General features: G+C 47.0%; 1 protein-coding gene across 2 annotated transcripts in view; it reads left to right on the top strand.

Moving 5' to 3' along the window:
- The window catches only part of Myo16 (myosin XVI), a 427,263-nt gene that overhangs the window by 325,193 nt on the left and 79,127 nt on the right, over nt 1–22,943 (top strand). For both annotated transcript variants that reach the window (XM_041673988.1, XM_041673987.1), the window contains exon 28: nt 11,927–12,029. In XM_041673988.1, the coding sequence (XP_041529922.1) occupies nt 11,927–12,029 (103 nt within the window). The remainder of the gene's footprint in view (nt 1–11,926; nt 12,030–22,943) is intronic.

The following is a 22,943-nucleotide window of genomic DNA, read 5'->3' as shown; positions in this document are numbered from 1 at the left end:
AAAGTGTAATACTTTAGAGATTACTCCCCTTCACTTCCTTCTTAAAGATCTTTTATTCTTGCCCTAAATCTTGTTCCTAGGGCCTCTGAAGACCTGAAAGTGTGGAAATTACCATTATTGCTTTATGTGTTATTAATTAGTATAGATATTGTTCCTAAATATGTCTGTATGCGTTATTAGTTAGTGTGAATGTTGTTCCTAAGGATGGCTGATACTGCTGTCAGTATGGAAGAAGCAGCCATAAACACACAGGTTGTGTAGACTTGAAAGGCTAATCAGCTTCCAGGTAGGGAAGAAGGTAGGAGACAGATGTGATAAGTGGAGCCAATACCAGGGTGTGGGGAGAACAGGGGTTTGAGATTTGATGGTTTTGAGGAGCCCTGGGGAGATCTAACTGAATGCCCACGGGCATTCAGAGTATCTCTCAGAAGTATGAGACATGATTGGCGTGCCCCCATGCGTGAGATAAGCCATGAGTTTCTATGTGACTGCCTCAGCCTTGAGTGTGTTCAGGTGCTGAGGTGAGACTCAGGGATGCGGAGGCTGGAGCACACTGACCCAGCTGGGATGCGGACTGTCCTCCTAAAGGCTCACGTGTTGAGTGACAAGGTTCTGGCAGGATCTGGAAATCCTAGGAGGTGGGACTTAGCTAGAGGAAGTAGGTCATTGGAGAATGTCCTTGTGGGCTTTGTCTTGCCCGGCCTCCTTCCTGGATCCCACCTCCCAGCTTCCTGGCTTCCACTGTGTGAAGAACCTTCTCTGCCACACACTTCTGCTGCCGTGACATTCTGCCCAAGTCTACGGGGCCAAGCAACCATGAACTGAACCTCCGAGGTCACACATCAGTCAGCGTCCCTTGTCCTCTCATTTGTTCGGTCCAGATATTTTGTCGCGGTGTTAAGAAACATGGCTAATATGAACGTGTACCCTAGTAGGGAAAAAGGAGGGTGATACCTATGAGAGTATAGAATTTATGAAGCAGAAGAGTGGGGAAAATGGAAATGGGGGGCATGTAATCCAGAAGGAGACACAGGTGGCAGAAACATCAAGTTGTATGTGATGAGGGGCCATGAAATGCTGTAACTAGTTTGACTTAAGAAAGTTCCTTGCTCTATAGATCTGGGGTGTAGTGATGAAGGGTGGTGTGCACAAAACAGAAGGTTGTCTGTGGCACTTAGAGAGTGTTCAGACAGGAGGACCCGGATGCTGTCTGACCATCACTCCCGTCCCTTGTTGGGTCCCTCTCACCACAAGCTGTTCTGCTAAGATGTGATCTCAGCTGGACAGAATCGTGACTGACACAGAAATGGAGCACATCTTACCATTTCAAAGAGGACACGTGTCAGATGTCTCTGCCAGTTCAAATAAAAATGGAACTTTTAGAGGATTTTATTTGGTGATAACAGGATTTATTGGCCCTGCCCAGGGAGGATGTCGTCTGCATTTGCTGCGGACAGGGCTTACTTGACCTTGGTTAACTTTCCACATCTCCAGTTCTCTGCAAATGGCGGTGAAAGCAGACACTAGTCCAAAGCAATAAGACTCACACCTCCACAGGATTTGTTAGCTCCCAGAGGGCCCAGTGGAGACCCAGCTTTCAGCTGACAGGGCTCCTGAGTTCACTGCATTTTGTAACCCCAAGAAGTAGTCTTCGGAGTAATTATTCAGAGAAATACTGTAGGAACAGAAGCAACAGGGTAGGCTTCTATGCTTGACAAAGAGGTAAGATACGTTTCTGTGCATCCAAAGACCTTTATATATTAATTTCTGCCAGGACCTAGTTAGCAGCAATTTTAATCATGGTGTTTTGTTTTGTTTTTTCCCTCCTTTGATTAAGACTTCCATTTCAGGGCTGGGGAATAGCTCAACCAGTCTAAAGCCTTGTCTCCCAAGCACGAGGACCTGAATTCCATATCCGGAACCCATATTCTAAAATGCTGGGTGTGATACACATTAGTAATCCAAGCCGTGGAGAGGTGGAGACTGGAGGATCCTGGGCTTGCTGACTAGACAGAGTAATTTGTTTGTAGATTTGGGGCCATGAAAGACCCTGTCTCGGGTGGGAAAAAAGCCAATGACTCTGGTTGTTTGGTCTTTACCCACATATGTAAACATGTGTTCACATGTTCTTTGGTTGTCCTATGGTCTTCATATACATGTGTGCACATGTTCTTTGTTTGTCGTATGGTATTCACTCACGTGTGTACACATGCTCACAAACACACATGTACAGAAAAACCTTCCCTCCAGATATGTGTGCCTCTCTGTGAATAATGATATAGTTACATCCCTAAGGTATTTAAAATGTCACCTGACTTTTGTCCCTTAGAACTTCCTTTCTGACCAGTATTTACAAATCATAAGAATAAATAACCAAGTATTAAATGGTAGTTTGATGCACAATTTTCTCACAAAGTATAAACATCCAGGATTTAAATTCTTGATATGGCTGAAAAAAAATCTCTCACTACTGCTGAATGGGGCAAAAATAATAAATTGGTAGTTGAATGATCCCACAGTTCACGCTAATATCGTCACTATATTTCTTTAATGAGAGTTGTCTTTTAAGATATGAAGATTCAGTTTCCCTAGTACTTAATGCCTCATGAGATAAATGTTGATTTTTTTTTCTTTGTAAATATTTGCTGCATGCTTTTTGAAATCAGTCCTTTCCATGATGGGCATAGTCCATCCCGAAGCCTCCGTCCCGATTCAGCCCTGACACAGTGCCGATGCTGTCCCTTTTGAAACAGGACAATCTGCACTGCACGCCAGCCTCGCTCTGTAGGAAATTGGCGTGTCATCCTGAGCTTCCTAACGGTTTCCTCGCTGAAGGTGGTAGCGACATTTGTCTGCTTCTTTAAATCGTGCAACTCTTGGAATCGCCACAAAACTTCCCAGCCATTTTCAAGAGCATCCTTGTCTCCTCTGTAGCGGGGGAGAGCAGCAGAACAACAAACACCCTGATGAGCCCATGTACCTGCGTGAGCTTCCCGTTCCTGCCTAGAAACAGGTCAGAGTGGCCCTGGTGAATATTAGATTAAGGAGCAAATTGCCTTAGGAATGGGGTAATTGCATCTAAACTGCATAGCTTCAAGAGGCCTCTCATTTGGCCTAAACAAGAGAACATCTGTTCCTTTCAGCCCAGCTAGACAGGCTGTTCCTGTACCTGATACACAAGCTCTGGCTCAGGCAGCAAAGCACAGACTGCACAGAGGATAAAGGAATAAAGCCATCATATTGAGTGCACAGAGCTGGCTGTGCACTGCGTCCTCTGAAAAGCAGGGCTGACTCCAAGGCAACAAGACCCATGTCTACAAAGACCGTTATTCCAGCACCACACAGTCAGCCCTGGAGAGAGGCGTGCATTAGACACTCCCACGCTAGAAGGCCAGTGGGGTGTGGGAGGGCCATAAACCGTACTGTGGGGCTGCCTCAGGCACATTGACGAACCTGGCTGAGACAAGCCTTTCATGCTATAAGGCTGCTCCGTGAACCTGGTGACATACCTCATCTGGTTTCATTTTCATCCCTTCCTTTTCTTTTTCTTTTCTTTTTGTTGTTGTTGTTTTTTTTTTTTTATCAGTGAACTCCTAGGAACTGGTTCTCTCCTTCCTCTATGGGGGTCCAGAGGATTGAACTCGGGTCTTGAGGCTTAGCCTCAAGCACCTTTACCCTCTGAGGCGTTTAGCCTGTCCTTCGTTCATTTCTGAAATAAGTCAAATGTTGCTGTATCACACAACCAAGATAAAGAGGTGAGACCAGCTTCAACTCAGATCTCAACAATGTCGTCATGGAAATGGGTGGCAGATGGTCCAGAGCAGTTTCCTGTGTGCATCAGGGCACTCCTATCGCAGCATCTGAAATCAAGCAGCATTATTCTCCACTTCCCTTGTGTGCATGTGAGGGACCCCGGGTTCGATTCCATGAAGTTCATGAACACATGGGATAGAGTTAAAGTTGTGTTGCTCAAGGAGCTTGTCCTGCCGTGCATGGGGTTTGGAGCAACATTTGGGCATAATCATGAGCAGAATGAATGTGGCTGTGTGCAGCTCATGGTTAGGCATGCACACTCATGCCACACTTGTGTGCAGACTGCTGGTCGGTACCCGAGCAAACGCACCTGTAGAAGAGCATGGGACCCTCCCTGGCAGTGCACACTGAAGGGAACTGCATAACATTCTGGACCAGGGCAGGTCCTCTGGTATTCCACAGAGGCCTCCCGACCCCCTGGGCTTCTGACATTGGGGTGTGAGTGGGGTCACACCTCATCGCAGATGTGATCATTGAACAGAGAAGTGCCTAACATACGCGACCAGGTAGACGCTTAGTGATAAGAGCCATTCCTGCCACAAGTGGGTGGGGAAAGCCGATGGCTTTGATCTCTCATTTGGAGTTGGAGGGAAATGCGTGGATGTGTGGAATGTGGCTCTGGCCCCCTCTCTGCCTCATTAACATTCCTGGTTTATAAGTTACTCCCTACATTGGTTGTCTCTATCCTTCCAAGCACAAGGCTGAAAGGTGTGAGTTCTGTCTTCCACCAACCTCCTTGATAAGCAGGCTCTACACTGATTAACGACCCTGGCACTAGATTCAGTTGGTTCTCCCAGAATGCTGTATCACCTTTCTAAATGTATCCTCAGATTGTGAAGACCCAGGAGAGGCCCCAGGATGGCTTTGCAGCCACCCGAGAGTGTTCCTGGTCTTTACAGCCATTCTGTCAATCTTTTCTTATCTTCCTCAGTCTCTTCCTCTCTTCTTCTATGATCCTTTTCAACTCCAGAGAATCACATAGAGGGCAGAGAAGCCTCCATTGTGGCAGTCTCCGGGTCCCACTTCACACTCTGTGGCCATGGGTGGTATCAGAAGCTGGCTCATCTCTCACTTGTTCCTTGACACAAATGACCACTTCCCCAATAGTATCTTATTCCAAACCATGGATGTAGGTAGAGCCTGCCTATGGAGAGCCTGTTTACACATTCCACGGCCTTTGCTTGAACCCCACTCCTAGATGCTCATGTCAGGAGGTGCTTGGGAAAGACTGCTGTGGGATAATGCTTTTGTGCACTGTAAAGATTTCTCACTCGAATTGGTTTAATAAAACACTGATTGGCCAGTACAAGCAGGAAGTATAGGTGGTGTGAGCAAACTAGGAGAATTCTGGGAAGAGGAAAGGCAGAGACACAGCCGTCATCCAGAAGCAGAGGAAGCAAGATGCGAATGTCTTATTGAGAAAAGGTACCAAGCCGCATGGCTAAAACAGATAATAGTTATGGATTAAGTTGTAAGAGTTAGTTAATAATAAGCCTGAGCTAATAGGCCAAACAGTTTATAATTAATATAAGCCTCTGTGTGTTTCTTTGGGACCAAATGGCTGTGGCCCCAGTCCAGATTTACAAAGGACTTTCACAGAAAGGAAACAATGCAATCCCTGCTTCTATCTGAGGATGCCTCTTGCTTCCAAGGTGTAAGGAGAAGTGTTGCAGCCTTCCGACACATTTCTTTCTTCTTCCTTGTTGGAGCCCTGTACTCACCAGGGTGAGGTTGGGTAGGACTCAGGTGAGTCCCAGTCAAGGTAAAACAAAAGTGAACTCACAGCCAAATTTAGGACCAAACACATCAGGCATCTCCCAGGCAGTGGGAATTTTATCTCTGTTGCCCTTCCTGTAAATACAAGGGGGTATGTAGGGCCCTGGGATGAGAAGCAACACAGAGAGCTTCTGTCACTAATGACAAAAGGAGGCCACAGGAAGCTCGGGGTGAAAAGGACGACATGAAGAAAACTGATTCATCTGGTTGCAGAAAGCCTTTGTGTAGGTGTCTGGATGCAGTGAGCGCGCACACACACACACACACACACACACACACACACACACACAAGAATCAGGCTGAGCTAGAGTGAGCAGGTGGGGTAACCTCTCCAAAGTGAAGGGAAGGAAAGGCTGAACAAACACACGGAGAGGACACACGGGGCTCCATGAGAGAGGCACTTCTGCAACTTGATCCGTGTTTTCACACCCTTTGCCTTGCACAGTAACTAATGCCAGCCCCGACCCTCGATTTGACCCCCACTCTCCATGTGGTAATATTCAAGCCCACTCTGCCCTTTTCCATCCTTCTCTTCGATGTTTTCAGGGTTCGTGGCAGGTCTCTTGTTGCTAGGCAGCTGCGCTCAGCCCTGTGACGGCTGGAAAGGAGCTGGAAAATGGCCCTCCACACCTGTGTAGTGTTTACTGCGAGCAAAAACACGGGAGCAAAGCCAACATCCAGGCGAGTCCACAGAGGGAACCAAGTGCAGTCTTCTTAAATCAGAACCACCCACTGTGGGACACCGTGTGTGTGTGTGTGTGTGTGTGTGTGTGTGTGTGTGTGTGTGTGAAGAGGGCATGCTGTGACCCTGGGGAAGTCCTCAAGGGAATGGAGTCTAGTGCTTCTAAAATGCAGGTACAGAAAAATGAGCGGAATGTAGGCATTGAGGGTTTCCAGGACTGTCAACTCTGTGTAAGCTTCAATCATTTCTCTTGCCTTCACAAACAAGAGCACCCCAAACTTTCATCTCTGTGTAGCCTGCAGGCTTTTGTGCTATATTTGTATCAGAGCCTGTAGAACTCCATCCTCCACCTTCCCCATCTCACCCTTAACCCTCCATTTCCCAGACCCTACAGCCAGTTCTCCATACTGGCAGGTTCTAATGGCTACAGGGCTGGGCACTGCAGATCAAGGTCACTGTATTCTTCTCTCTACAACATCAGTTACGTTCTGTTGCTGTGATACAGACTCTGGCCAGAAGCAGCTTGGGGAGGAAGGGGCTTATTTCAGCTTAGAGTTACGTATCATAGTCTACTCTCAAAGGAAGTTAGGACAGGAAACCAGAAGCAGGAACTGAATGAAGCAGAGCCCATGAAAGAGCACTGGTTAATAAAACCGAGCAATGGCCCAGCCCACAGTGGGCTGAGCCTCTCACGCTTTCTGATTTGCAGTGTTCCACACACGTGCCTACAGGGAATCAGCTGAGGGACACCCTTCTCAGGTGACTCTGTCTTGAGGCAACTTGCTACCCCCTGCCCTGTGGTGTCAGCCTTCCTTCCAGTATCTTCTAAGGATGGTTTTTCTTCTTTTCCTGGGCTTCTTTTTCCTTTATCATATCTGGTTCCTGGGATGGGGCTGGAAAAGGAGCTGGTGTTTCCCAAACATTATTTCCTGGTTTGTAATGACCATTAAGTGATGCATTTCATAAGCTCTGGAGATAGGGGAAAAAAAAAAAACACTTCTCTTCTGAAACATCATCTTCACCCAGGAAAGCCATGCTTTACAGCTGAGTACAGGCAGAGAACGCAGATCACTAACTGCTCCAACACACATACACACACACACACACACACATACACACACACACACAGCTGATCTAGACGTTTCCTAGCAGGATAGCTTGTTCATGATAGATGCTCGATAAATATTTATCGAGATAATTAAAATTTTAAGGGGTTTCAGGAGCCAAAAAAGGGGGGGGGGAGAAATCAGAACTTTCACTTTAACAACAGAACTTTCTTTGAGAGTAAAAGGAAAAGTCAATATTCAGCAAGCAAATTCACAGGAACTCCTGGGGGTTACAGAAGATAGCTTAATTTACTTAGCTCATATTTCCCTAAGAAAACCATTCCGCTGCCTCCTCATTTCCTTTGAAAGCTGTTATTTTAAAGCTTCTATGTTAATCTGAATGAAAACAGCAGATCCCCAGCCCTGTGAAATAGAGTGTCAGAGCTGCCCCTTTAAACTAAAAGGAGCCTTGCCCTGCATCGGGAAGAGCTCACTTGAGTCTTCATTGCCATGGCTCCTTCCCAGGACCTCACACGTCATTGACTTTTCTCTGTGCCCTTCACTTCGACCTGTCCCTCTTCCAACACAGAGGCCTCAAAGTGACCCCAGGTTGGTGTGGCTTTTTCACTTGGGATTCCGTATGACATTGGGTTCCTGTGAGTTTGATTCCATCACACGGTGCTGAGAGTCGAAGAGAGATTTGCACTCGTTTTCTCGACATGAAGATGGCTCATAGAACCCAAGTGAGAGATGTTGGAGCCTTGGAACCCACTTATTAGAGATAGGTGAAGTGGGAAGTGGGCATCCAGAAGGAAAGAAGGTAGGGTAGGCAGAGACACGTTGTACGAGAAAGGGGGGATGCATGGTAGTGCCCACACATCTTCAGATGGGAGGTCGAGGGGACACCGAATGCAGAGCACTGTAAGAAGTGACTCAGTTTCCAAATGGCCATTCCTGCCCTGTTCTATCTTCAGAGGGTCGTGGCAGTGGAGGAAGCAGCCGCAGATAATCCTCTGGCCACAGGGAGATGAGGAACTTTCAGTGATAACTGTCCCTGCCCCCAGCCACACCCCAGCTGGAATCCCCTTCTGCTCTCACGTGTGCAGTCTCCCCGTGCTCCCCTGGGAGTCTCACATGTACAATCTCCCCGTGATTTCCTGGGAGTCTCACATGTACAGTCTCCCCGTGATTTCCTGGGAGTCTCACATGTACAGTCTCCCCGTGATTTCCTGGGAGTCTCACATGTACAGTCTCCCCGTGATTTCCTGGGAGTCTCACATGTGCAGTCTCCCCGTGCTCCCCTGGGAGTCTCACATGTACAGTCTCCCCGTGATTTCCTGGGAGTCTCACATGTACAGTCTCCCCGTGCTCCCCTGGGAGTCTCACATGTACAGTCTCCCCGTGATTTCCTGGGAGTCTTACATGTACAGTCTCCCCGTGATTTCCTGGGAGTCTCACATGTTGCAGTCTCCCCGTGATTTCCTGGGAGTCTCACATGTGCAGTCTCCCCATGATTTCCTGGGAGTCTCACATGTGCAGTCTCCCCGTGCTCCCCTGGGAGTCTCACATGTACAGTCTCCCCGTGCTCCCCTGGGAGTCTCACATGTACAGTCTCCCCGTGATTTCCTGGGAGTCTCACATGTACAGTCTCCCCGTGATTTCCTGGGAGTCTCACATGTACAGTCTCCCCGTGCTCCCCTGGGAGTCTCACATGTACAGTCTCCCCGTGCTCCCCTGGGAGTCTCACATGTACAGTCTCCCCGTGATTTCCTGGGAGTCTCACATGTACAGTCTCCCCGTGCTCCCCTGGGAGTCTCACATGTACAGTCTCCCCGTGCTCCCCTGGGAGTCTCACACGTACAGTCTCCCCGTGCTCCCCTGGGAGTCTCACATGTGCAGTCTCCCCGTGATTTCCTGGGAGTCTCACATGTACAGTCTCCCCGTGCTCCCCTGGGAGTCTCACATGTACAGTCTCCCAGTGATTTCCTGGGAGTCTCACATGTACAGTCTCCCCGTGCTCCCCTGGGAGTCTCACATGTACAGTCTCCCCGTGCTCCCCTGGGAGTCTCACATGTACAGTCTCCCAGTGATTTCCTGGGAGTCTCACATGTACAGTCTCCCCGTGCTCCCCTGGGAGTCTCACATGTACAGTCTCCCCGTGCTCCCCTGGGAGTCTCACATGTACAGTCTCCCCGTGCTCCCCTAGGAGTCTCACATGTGCAGTCTCCCCGTGATTTCCTGGGAGTCTCACATGTACAGTCTCCCCGTGATTTCCTGGAGTCTCACATGTGCAGTCTCCCCGTGATTTCCTGGAGTCTCACATGTGCAGTCTCCCCTTGCTCCCCTGGGAGTCTCACTTCTCCCCATGCTTCCCTGGGAGTCTCGTGCACTGAACTCACTAGACTTCCCAGAGTCCCCCATCTGCACCCAGTCACCACCCTGTGCCGGTTTCTTGGCCTCCTCTTTGCTCAACCCCTCTCCGCCACAGTCTGCTGATGCTTGCAGGGTCATATATGCTGGCTGCCTTTGCAGGTCTCCTGATCACAGGCTCCATCAAAACCACGTCCCACTGGTCACCTGCAGGCCACTTTATCCTCACCGGCTGTGTCCTTTTGAAGTCCTCTCAAGAGCCTGGCTTATTGCCTCCTTTCTTACAGCCGCTTTGGCCCCTCCACGTTTCTGGGGGAGGGCTGTAGATGCTCACCCGCTTCTTCTTCCATTTGTAATTGTTCATAGATTACTTGAGCCTGGACGAGGGGACTTAGGACCACAATTCTCGATACAGGGTAAAGTCACAATAGTCCCCCGTCCCAGACCAGGGAGATGAGAAGAGCAGACCAGCAAGAAGCGTCTCTCATTTACAGTCAGTTGACTTCCAATAGAGAGCACATGAAGGTTTGTACATAGGGCCTTCAGGAGAGAGAAGTGACCTGCCTGGGAACCCCAGAGCAGAGGCAGGGTTGCTAGTCCTGTCTGACAGCACCCGTGCTCTGGTCTATGACAGCTCTAGATGCACCGCCTGCCTCAGGGAGACATGTGAGCATGTCTTCTTGTCAAGAGACACTCATAGGTGACACTCGAGCTGCCCAAGGCACAGCTTTTCAAATCACTAGAGCACAATCCTTACTGCACGGCCTCAGAGGACGCTTTTTGTCTCTTCTGCTGGGATGTCAGGACTATTCAGTGTTGAGTGTCAGAAGAACCCGTCCTGACTTGTTAAGACTAAGTTCAGATGCTTAAGTTATATCCATTGCATTCTTAGTTACAATTAACAGAGTTCCAAAATGCAAAGAGGGGATTATCCGTGGGAATAAAAGGGGGTCTGAGTTATCTCATGTCACGGTTGTGTACCTGGAATTTCTTGGGGGTACAGATTGATCTACGTCTGATACAGATTCGGCTTGGCTGCTAAAGGGGCCCCAGTCACCCAGAGGTCAGCAGACCAAGTTCTTCTCCAAGGACCCTTCTCCCTGCTCAGTCTCAGGACAGCTACTGTTGAGCTTCTGTGGACCATGGTCTCTCTTTTCTGCTCTGCCTGGGTTAGGCTTCTAGGTCTCTGATACACTTGAGCCATGTCAGGAGAGAGCTGGCACGGCAGTCACACCAGCTCATCCTTCATCATCTCTTTTCCTCAGCTCTTCGCCGGAGCTGTAGAACCACAGGTCCAACACAGAGGTGTCAGCTGGGTCACGCTACCCTGAAACTGAGCGGCTAAGGGAATGTAAATCTTATTGTCATAGATGTCAAGTTTTCTGCGGCATGTTTTAGACGGAACACTGGAGTATTGTACAAAAATTAACTAAACATACGTGATTTGAGTTTCTGTATTGAACTTCCATAAGCTTGCGGAACTGCGCGTCATGAGATTCGTCAAGTTTGAGGGCAATGAGATCCCAGTGTAAGCTCTGGGCCTTTCTTCTGTTATTCCCCTTCTCTCCCCCACCCCTTCCTATGCTGCCATTTTACTTATGTGCCCAATTAAATAGAGTAAGTACAAAATATTTAGATAAATTTTAATGGCCAATGTAATTTTGAAATGTTTGAAAGAGCTATAGAAACCATTCCATCACCGTGAGTCTCAACTAGAGAGTGGAACTCGAACACTCAGAGATAATTTCTAAAAATGGGAATGTCCATTGGGGATTTAAAATGCTCAGTGTCTCATATACGGGGAGAAGGCTGACCTACCTCCCTTGAAATAGGAATCGTCACTCTTTTAATATTTCTTTACTGCAAACTAAATGTATCCTCACGTAGTAATTGAATAGATGCTTGAATTTCTTAAAAAGTGATTTCTTTTTGTAAGGCCAAGCCAAATATCTAAATGGCAACTAATAGATTAGTTTTTATCCTCTTCCAATTTTGCATGAATAAATGGTATTCATCTTTGTATGACAGAACTACATGTAAGTGTAAAAACAATGTAGCTGGCTCATATGAAGGACAATTTTCTGCAGAAGATTGTTGTTTCCCTCTTGGCTGGTATGTGCCCAATGGATGAGCTATTTGGGGATTTCCAGATAGAATACAAGAAGTGGTGTGGTCAGTCAGCCCTGTTGAATCTGATCATCTCTGACTGTCACTTATTCTTGTACTTGTTCCCTGACAGATACGAGCCTCTGGCTTCTGTTCTTCTGGGCGAGAAGAAGGGTCAGCCTGCTGAGGAGAGATGCCGGCTTGTTCTCCAGCGGTGCAAGTTACAAGGCTGGCAGGTTGGTGGCCAACAGACTATGGAAACGGAAGGCTAGGGTTTTAAAGGCATGAGTCGTGGCAGTAGCTGTCCTGGCAAAGACAAATGGCCTTGTTATGTTTGGCAAGGCACAGCCCTCGGTGTGGTTGCTGGAAACGTGTCGTTCTGTATGATTTATGGATTTTAGCACCATAGAGGCAATGTAAGCGGCCGCCCACTTTCACAGCTACACAGAGAAGTGACCGGGCTTAGGCCAGTTTGCTGGGTTCATACCTGCTCGCTAGCAGTTTGTAAAGCATCTGATGGGTAGCATACATGCCACCTTTCTAGTTCTGTGGCAAAGCTCCTGAGGTGGATGGAGGTGAAAGAAAAAAGGTTTCCTTGGGCTCACAGCTTTGGTCCATGGTCCACGGGTGCCACTGTGTTTGGGCTTGCGGCAGACTGAACATCACAGTGTACAGCAGACTGAACATCACACCACAGTGTACAGCAGACTGAGCATCACACCACAGTGTTCAGCAGACTGAACATCACACCACAGTGTACATACATGAACAGAGGCATTCAGATCATGACATGGAGGATGGAGACGGGAAGAAGGGAAGGGGAGAGCGCAGCTGTTCATCTGATGACATCCAGGAAGAAAAGGAGAGGAAAGGAAGGGAGGGGAAGAACAGAGAGGGAGATCCCAGGCCCCAGTGTCATCCACTTCGAAGGCCCAGCCCCCACCGGCGTAACTTCCCCTCTCTAGGGTTCAGCTTCTTGTGGACCACCACCTCTTGATAGCCAATAACCAAGCTAATAACCAAGCCTGCAACACTAGAGCATTTAGGAGACATACTCTGGATCCAAACCCACAAAGAGGAGCAGAATTCAGAAAACCCACAGAGTAAGGAAAGAATATTGAGTGACCCATAATCTTTGTGTTAGATCCGGGCTTGCCAAGCTGGAAACGCTGTGTGTGGACCCCTTCTTCAGTTTCTCTTCCCTCTGTTTCTCACTGACCTCACAGGGCCACTGTTTCTGAGCACTAGCAAGCAGACACGCTTTGAATCTCAGAGCTGTGGTCTGTATGTCGCATAAACTTCACCCCAGGAGCCCATGGCAGCTACCGCTAAGCCAGTACAGGAACAAAATAAGGCAAACTAGCGTGGCTGCCCCCACTAGAGCCGGATGGGCACCTTAGACGACATCGTGAGCATCCTTGGCTAGCTTTAGGGAGAAGGAGTTTGAGTGGAGGAAAATGAAGTCCTGGGCACCGGGAACTCCTTGGAGGGCGCAGGTAGCAGAGGGTGTTGAGGGGGCGGTGAGGTGTAGATTACTGGAAAACAACCACAGCCTTCAGGTTTTAAGTTAATTGTTCATCTCCGAGTAGAAGGGCATGATCATCGATCAGGGTGGATATGGCAATGCGTCAGGAGTGGAGGGAGCAGATGGGTCCACATAGCAGACCGGGTCTGAGAGCAGCACAGCCTACACTGTACGTCAGCTACGTCAGCGGAAGTGGCGTCACAAGCACACTCGCCTATGACCTAGAACGAGGAGCAGAAGGCTCAGGCACGGGAGCGTCACCGTTTCTCCCCTAATGCCACCCACACTCTTCCTTTGTCTCTGCCTCTCCTTCTCATTTAATCCTGATGGAAGTTGGACTCTCGGTCTCAGTCTGAGGGAGGACGCTTACTCACGCTGGGTTGTCATGGTTGCACATCAGCGCTGAGACTGGGTTTTTAAAGGAAGGAATTACTAACCGGGAGTGATGTCAGCGCCCCATCCTGGAGCCTGAGACATCGATGCGGGCTCCACAGAGAGTACAACTTAGTGAGATCGTGGGGAGCTGAGGTCATTTCCGCTTCATCATGGCTGGGGTTTTTAAATAGTTGATTGTAGAGTGGTGGTTTAAGAATAGCGTGACGTCAGAGGTTTCAGGGTGTGTAATTTTCCTCTAAAGAATACTTACTGGTGTGTGTGTGTGTGTGTGTGTGTGTGTGTGTGTGTTGTGATGCCAAGAAAAATCTAAAATATATCTCCCAGTTGGGATATCTAACTCCGGGCTTTTATTATTAAGACCAGTTAGAATTCAAGCAGCAGGAAAGTGAGTACCAATGCTAACACCCAGTTAGGGTTCCCAGTGTATAGGCTGGTGTCAACCAGGGGAGGAGGCTGGGATGCCCATATACATATCCCAGTAAGCTTCAGATTTCCCAAATCTGTGTTCTGGGAGGGATACTTGAAACAGTAGCTGAGGATGGCATTAAACTGAAGCCTACATTGGTACTTTGAAAACATAAAACAAATGTATTTTAGTAGGGAAGTGTTTTCATCTCATTGCACAAATCTATTTTATCCTCACTTTTAAAAGACTTATTTCTGTTGTATATGTATTTGTGAGCACCTGCATGTGTTTGGTGCCACCAGATGCCAGATTCAGACACTGGATCCGGAGACTAGGAGTAGATAGTTGTGAGCCACCCTGTGGGTGTTGGAGCCCAAACCCGGATCCTCTGTATGAGCTGCAACCGTTCTTAACTGCTGAGCCACCTTGCCATTTCCTCTCCCCACATAAGAAAGTTGAAAAATGCAAAAGGAGGGGAACAAGGAGAAGGATGTGTGTAGATTTCCTTTCCCAAGTACTTCTACTAATGAGTCCGTGTTCTCAGTTAGGGAGGATGGATTTTGTTCAGCTTCAACAAGGTGGAACCGTTTAGATCTTTCATGCTGCAAGATGAACAGCTGACTTCACCAAAATAATGCTTATTCGTATTTTACTTTTAAGTTAAACAGAAAACAGTTTGCGTTAAAACCTCAATTATTTCTGATATGGAAAATCAGAGTCCTCTGTTTCAAAAGCAAAGCATTTGTTTGAAATGTGCCGTCACCAGAAGTTCTACCCTTGATTCCATTCTGGGTTGAGAATCGGTTCGGAACTTAAGGAAGAATAAACAAGTATCTGCTTAGCAGAGGCGCTCAAGGGTGGCAGCGGAGGCGGCACACGCCTGGACGGCAGCTTCCACACTGCCGTGGTGCAGTGTTTTTATTAAGCAGCAGTTGACACTCAACGTTGCTCCCTACCTGGTAAACATAAAAGGAACTGTAGCGGGTAGAAGAAACTAGGATCATTTTTTTTCATCCTATGAGAAAGTGAAAGGTGTTAACCAGGAGTTCAGTTCTCTTCGCTAAAATATTATTTTTTAAATTTATGTGTGTATGTGTGTCTAACTGTGTGTATCACTCGTATGTGGGTGTCTGCAGAGGCCAGAAGAAGATATCAGAGCCCCTAGAACTAGAGCAACAGGCTGTTTTGAGGCACCTGAGGTGGATGATGGAAACGGAGCTCTGTGTCCTCTGTGTCTCTTGCTTGCTGCAGAAGCTCATGAGCACAGACCCTCCTCCTGGTTCAAGGCATCCAGTTTGTGGAGCTGTTGGCTTTGTTTATTGAGATAAAAATGGAGGAAGTAGAATATGACCGCCTGAAGAAGGATGGGGGTGGTAGGGAGAGACAAACACATAGTTTATTCCTTGAGCATCTTTGGTCTGGGGTCAGCCCATGAGAAACTGGGGGTAAATAGCCGCTGCTTTTGTCTCCATGTTGGGAGGTGCCTGCTCAACACTTTCCTCACCGTATTGACTTTGAGCCTCATGATGGCTCCATGCAAAGAGAGGAAAGCAGTCACAGCGTCGATGGGAGGATGCCGAGCCCCTCCTGGGCTGGACCGGTAGATAGGCATATCAGCTGAAACCGTGGGTCCAGCTCCGTTTGCTTGGTAGGAAGGCAGCTTTGCTGAGGCCAGCCTGGATTCTGCCTCAGCCTTGTTCGTGCTTCAGCATTTAGCTTGATTTCTGCCTTTCATTATAGCGATCTGGAGCCATTTTGTTCAGGGCCTGGAACTTGAAAGGGATAAATTGTACTTAATTACGGAGTTTTGATCTCAGGCACTTCCATTTTCCTGTATCGGTGAGCAAGCTGCCCTTTGCAGCCGGTGTCTCTTCTGTGCTGGTAAGTCACTGGGCAGATGAGGGAAAACCTAGTACCTTCCTATTGCAGGTTGGCCCAAGGTTTGCAGCTGAACCAAGAATCACGTTTCTGTGAATAGGAAACCATCAGCAGTATATGCCTGGGACTTTACAAAGACACACAAGAACTGTGAATTGTCTAACTGAGTCACATGAAAAACCAGTCAACTTTGTTTAGGAGGCTGTCTTAGAGGAGAACCATGTGGAATTGTACTCTGTTTATTCTTATTAGAAATACATTGACCCATCAAGTCTGTGGTGAAAAATAACCATACAATGTGTAAATGCTACTTAAGTATGGTTTGGGCATAGACTATTGTAAATAAGGGCAAATTATTCTGAGGATCTGTGTAAAAACTGCGGGCCCTACAGTTTTCCTCCGGGGGAGGGGTTAGTTTTCCAATCTGTGGTTCCCACTGTGTCCTTCACACATTTATCCTCTTCCTGCACCAGAAAGACTCCTGCTCCCTTTCACAGTGTGAACTGGTAAGTGCCGGTTCTGGCAAACTGTCCCCAAATACTCAGAATCGCTGCCCTTACATAATGTGGCTTTATTTCAAAGAAAGGGGAAGAAAATCAGGACAAAGTGGGAGGGAGCCTTCTTGTTGGTGGTTTCCTGTTCATGTTGAACACAGAAAAGCGTGTCTAAAAACCGCAGGGAACTGCTGGGCTGAGAGATGGCCCAGCGGTGAAGAGCGCTTACTGCTCTTCCGAGGGACCTGGGTTTAATTCCCTACACCCACATAGCGGCTCACAACCAGCTCTCACTCCATTTTCAGAGGATTCAAGACCTGCTCCTCATCCCTATGGGAACCAGACACACAGGCAGGCAAAAGACTGTAGACATAAAATAAATAGTAAAGCCAAATATGTGTATATGAGTGTATATACATATGTTACTATTGCTGATCTTAAAGTCTCAAACTTGGCTCCTAGCACGCACATCAGGCCTCGCACAAATTCCTATAACTCCAGATCCAGGGCCTCTGACAGCCTCACCTGACTTCTATGGGCACTGCACATGTGTGGTGCACCATACATGCATACATATATACACACATAAATTATAAATAACTCTCAGGTGTGTGTGTGTGTGTGTGTGTGAAACTACTCAGAGGGGCACCCTTATTTGCAAGACAGAATTTGAGTACTAGTGTCCTTACTAGGAGGAGGAGAAGTTAACCAGAAACGGTCCGAGTAAAATCTCCATGACTGTTGCCATAATGTTGATTTCTTCTTCTCACTGGATGTATTTTTCTTGGCTAAACAAAAAGTCCACTTGTGTATGGACGGGGCAACCCAAGTAAATTTCATTAAGTCATAGTTTAAAATGAGTCATTGAACCACCTACAGTTTGTAATATTATTGTTGTTATTGTATTTTATTCACCTCAATATGTTCCCTTTTCCTTCAGTGTTATTTCGGCATAAATTTGATGTAACCCATCTCCAGCTACCCACCTCTGGGCAGATGCCCCGTCAGCACACATTAGGCCCCTCTGGGATATTCTTATTTTACGTGGTCGTTCATTTCTGTAAAGTGAAAACCTCTGAAGCTAATTCTAAGTGGAAATATAAGTGCTATAATCTGATTTTCACGCGTTTCATATGCATCAACTGGTTAAAAGGAGCTTTCTTCTGTGTGGTTATTTGAATGCTATATTCATTTCTCTGCCATCTGGAGGGGTGGTGGATGGAGATACAGATCTGTTGGAATGTTCCCGGATGCCAGGCAATAGAGCAGGCGCTGAGAGCCACAGGGGGTCGGTCTGGGGGTGGCCTTGCTCCTTTTCAGAACGCTTTCTCCTAGAAGGAGTGTTTTGTACATTTATGACGGTTGAGATAGAAGGAAGGAAGGGGCATCCAGTGCAACCCTGGAAATAGGTGCTGGGATGTTTTCCCTAGAGGCTGTAGAGATTTTAGAATCCAACCTCAGAGATAGATAGTGTGTCATCAGTAGTTGAAAGATATATGGGACACAGGGTGCTCTTGGGGCCTTCCTCAGGACCATGTGGATGGATCTGAAAAATGCAATGGGAACTTCAGCTTCAGCTCGGCTGCTTGCTGGGATGGGAAAGTAGCGTGCGTGTGTGGGTGTGTGTGTGTGTGTGTGTGTGTGTGTGCGTGTGTGTGTGTGAAAAGAAGGGAGAGACAAAGACTGCAATACTCAGAGAAATAAAATGTATTCACAGAAACCAAATCCTTAAATCATTCTTTAACTTTTAATATAGCATTAATATTTTAAGGATTTCATACATGTATATAATGTATTTGATCAAATTCCCCCAGCTCTTCCCCTAACTCCTCCTAGATGCCCCCAAACCCCCAGGCCTCACCCCATCCAAACTTCATGCCCTCTTTTTTTCTTTTTTCTTTTTAGCGCCCACTGACTCCATTTTGTTCTGACCTTAAAGGAAACAGCCCCACCCCTAGGAGCCCTCTCCCTTCAGTAGCTTCCACACGGGGGTGGCTTCTTGTGCTGTGATTGGCTGATCTTGTGCAGGTCTGGCAAGCACAGCTGGTGTCAGTTTGGGAGGGCCGTGGTCCTGTCATGATCCAGTTTTTCTGATGTCTGGGAAGGGAGTAATGGAGATGCCCGGTTTGTGGCCGAGACCTCCGCAGTCACGTATTCTCTGCACTGTCACCAGCTGAGAGTGTCCATCTAACCGCCACCTCCTACACAAAGAAGAGTCTCTGGTGAGGATTGAGAGCTGTGCTAATCTACACAAGCCCTAAATCCCAATGAAATACACTCGCCCATTTGTGTTTATTCACCAACCACAATAAAAAGCTCCCAGGGTCATCTCTGCCACTGCTTTCTTCATGTGACTCTTGCAGAACGGCCTACATTTCATCCTGTGACTGAAATGCGTGATTTTCCAGGAGTCACCCGTGCCGTGCTGAGAACAGCAAGATGAGCATTTACCATAACATTAATAAAATCAGCCGGATGAAGGATTTATTATTTTATTAATCTAAAATAATACAGTAGGGAGAAGATAATGAAAGGAGGAGCAGAGATACCATTGAAGTCTCAACCGCTCTGCTTTTTTCTAGCATGTTTTAAAGTGAGGTGGTGGTGCTAGGACACTCAGCTCTTATTAGCACAATAAATTAATGCTTTATAACCCTTATTTTATCACTCTATGGGTACTTCATAAATCACCTGTAACTGCGAGCCAGAAAATAGCCCACAAAGTGACTTTTTCTATTATTTCTTTTTCTCTGAAATTAACAGTGTTGAAAAAAAATCAGCATCAAAGACTTAAGTGAATCTCAGAAAATAGTGTTCCAACTGGAATCACTGTGTGTTCACATCTCATTCCTTCCTTTCTGGTGTGTCGCAAGCTTACACACCTGCGCACATGGCACAGGTAGAAATCATCACCATGTTTTATAATATTTGTTATAAAAAACAATATGTGTTCTCGATTCCTGAAAAGGAAGTCCAGGTAGGAGCCACAGCAGGAGAGAGGCAAGGACACTGCATGAACAGATGAGAGCGACTTGGTGCAGCCGCGGCAGTGGCAGTCGGGAAAGAGTTTCTGTGCAGTTCCCGGACCACTGGGCTCTTAGGGGTGACAAGGAGCCAGCAGTGAGATGGGGCAGGGCAGGAGGGCCCAGGGGAGGAAGTGAGCTGACGCTGTAGAGTGAAGGGAGACCACGCAGGACTGGCAGTGGTGCGTAGCAGATGAAGCCCCGACAGTCATCTGAGCGAGCAGGTGCTGGTGCAGGGATTCTCAGTCTTTACCTTAGCATTAATCACCCTGAGTTGTTTTTCTACAAGTTTTTCAGAGTACTTGTTATACGCCATGAACCACACGAAAGAAACCTTGGGACTTTCCCATGAGAAGCTGTAAAGAAGCTAGTGATGTGGTCTGCCTTGGGGCTGTTTGTACACTTTTGTGGGAACAAGGACAGGACGGAGAAGCCAGTCCTGAGCTAACTAATGCTGTCTGCCCTGGGCCAGCAGAGGTGGTGGCTGGAAAGAGACATCGGCTGAGGCGGTACATGGCCAAAAGGTTGCGTCCTTCAGCCTGCAGTATGCTCACTGCTGCAGCTAAAGATATAAGAGGAGAGTCTTTAATGTCAGAATATCCATGTAGATATAGAATGCATTTGGCCCTTAACAAGCATAAGGCTAAATAAAAGGTTGGTTAAGCAGGAATCATGAGTGGCACCCCAAGAGATGGCAGAGAGTGTGAATAGAAGATAATTCAAAAAAGTCAGCAAGAACATGCCACCTGGCGAGTTTGGGGGGAGGGATCAGAAACCAATATAAGTAGTTTTGAATTTCTGAAACTGTGGTGAACAATATCAGATCAGATGCCAGGAAGAAGTGCCAAGGACATTCGTATTTTTAGGAGTGAGGCAAGCATCAAAGCACAGCGTGGCAGAGCGATGGCAGGCACTGAGAACAGGCTCGCACTCACGTGGGCGCACACACCACCCAGCGGCCCCAGTGGCTGCGGTGGTGTCCCACTGCGGGGCCATCATGGCTGCTTCCACCATGACTCATACCTTCCTTAGGGGAGGTAGCCATTATCCGTGTCATCTAGGCCTTTGTTTGAAAGGCTAAATGTGCTCCCTACATGAACCCTGGATGCGGTAGCCTATCCTCTACCATTCTGGGGGCATCTTGTCTGGCTCTTGATATGCCTTGTGTGTCTCTGGGAATGGGCTATCTTTATGAGCACGCTTGGCCATGTTGGTGTTATTTCTATAGTAAAATAATACATAGGCTTACACAGTGATATATAATATAGTGGATATATAATCCGCTAGTGGGTTCAAAGTAGTAGTTCAGTTCATCACTGCCTGCTCTGCAGACCTTTTCTATGGCAGGTGAGAGTGATTAATTTTTCTAACATGCAGTTACACGAAATGCAAGTCACTACACCCTTCACATACCACACTATGCGGTACGCCATCCGATGTGTGTAGTTGTGATTCTCTTTTCTGTATCGGAGTGAAACTTCAAGAGCAGTCTATTTATAACACAGAGAACTTGCGTTTTGTATAAATTTACCCTTGAGCATGCTTAAAAGTACATTCAGAACCAGACTGTACATAAAAACATTTCTGTTTAGGAGATTTTCCCAGCGACCATGAAGATAAAACATGTTGAGCTTTTCAGAGTGTAATTTATTAATATATATTTATGTTTATATGAATTGTAAAAAGAATGGCTGTCCTTCAAGGAAGCCAAGCAAAGTATCAGGGAAGAAAAATTTGCAAATTCACCCCAAAGAGAAGGGGTTGAGAATGGTTGTCACTTATCCAAGCATGTGGAAATTATGGACCACATTCTACTTGTTGAGTGGTCCCAGAACCGATCACGAGAGGTGCATGCATGCCTGTGTGCGTGTAGGGTGTGCAGGTGGAGAATGGTGGAAGGCACTGTGTAGGACAGCTGGGGAAAATGAACAAGCAAAATACCTTTGTGCTAGGAGGAAGCAAGAGCCAGAAAGGCTGCTATGGGGGCAGAGAACTGTTCAGGATACCAGGAAGTTGTAGGGTTTGGAGATTGCCAAGAGGGTTGGCAACACAGTGATGGACTCTGTGGCTTTGGAGGGTTCTCCTGGTAGGGGAGCTGACCTGGTAGGCACAGAAGCTGCTTTGCATAGTAAAAATAGAGCAGCATTTTACAGGAGCACGATGACATTCTCAGATCCACAGGGAGAAAAACACGCTCAGGTGGGGGCCTCCGCAGACATCGGGAGATGGGGAAGAGAGACCAGATTGTTTGCACCAGCACAGAGGAGCAATATGGTTAATCCAGGAGCAAATTGGTATTACTAGGGGAATTCATAAGCTACCATGACACTTTCTGGAATCTTATCCTAGTGAGAGAAGATAATTATTTTTAAGGCAACTGTATTTTTATAGTGTCACGTAGTTACCAAAATAACATGTGGTTTTAGATCAAGGAAAATTAGAAACCTTAAAGGTGGATTCTCATCAGTCACAATGAAAATCAAGTGTTTTGTTTGAAGCAAAGAAACTCATCTCCAGTAAAGTATTTCTCATTAAAAGACAATCTATACCAATAGCACAGTCCAGTAATTACAGATAGGGAGAAAGCGGCATTACTGAACACAGCACTAATGCAAGTGGATTGTTCAGTAAGGGTTGTGTGTCCAAGAATCTGCCCCTGCAGTGTGTAAGGATTCCTCGTATCAGTTTTCCACGTCAGAAGAGTGTGTGGGAGGCTGCCATGACAGTATATAGCCTTCCTTCATGGGAGGAGAAAGGGGCTCACTCTCAGAGATCACTAGTCACGCTACAGAGCGCTCTGAAAAAAGCATCCAAGAGTTTGCATGCTGGTTCTCACCTACAGGGAACAACCCAAGTTTTTGCAAGATGAGTATGGCTAAGGTGGTATTCAAGATGACTCCAAGGGCAAGCAGGGAACAGAGACGGAATCAGGGGGAGGACTGGGATCAATCATCTCATTCTAAAAAGAGGAGCCCTGGGAGTGGGAGGCTTCTAGTCTGTTTGTGAACCATGTTATACACATTTTATAACATACATTGTTTAAACATATTTTAAGTAGCTAGGATTTATTTTAGATGAATTACCTCTTTTAAGTAATTGAGCTTTTCTGACTATTATCCATTAGATGGGACCTAAAGGAAAGCTGTAGACAAGCTTGGATTACACCTTGTACTTCTGTCTTCAGAGATACATTGTTGACAATGCATATCTGCTATCCCAGAAAAGAAACAGTGTGTGTGGATGGGTGGAAACTGTGAAGGAGGAACTGACGTTCCTACAGATCTTGGGATTGAGGTACTTCAGGACATCCTGTAACAAGGCCCTTGCTCTCACTAAGGTGCCAGCTAACACAGGCAAGAAGCTCATGGGTAGAACAGCAAAGTGTAGGAGAGTCCTGTCTAGAAACATGGAATTCATCGTGCAGTTGG

Source organism: Microtus oregoni, unplaced genomic scaffold (genome assembly GCF_018167655.1).
Source record: "Microtus oregoni isolate MIOR12 unplaced genomic scaffold, Mior012 000024F_ref0000369, whole genome shotgun sequence".
NCBI classification, from domain to species: domain Eukaryota; kingdom Metazoa; phylum Chordata; class Mammalia; order Rodentia; family Cricetidae; genus Microtus; species Microtus oregoni.
Note: the sequence above shows the minus strand (reverse complement) of the source record. Positions and strands in the feature narration are given on the sequence as shown.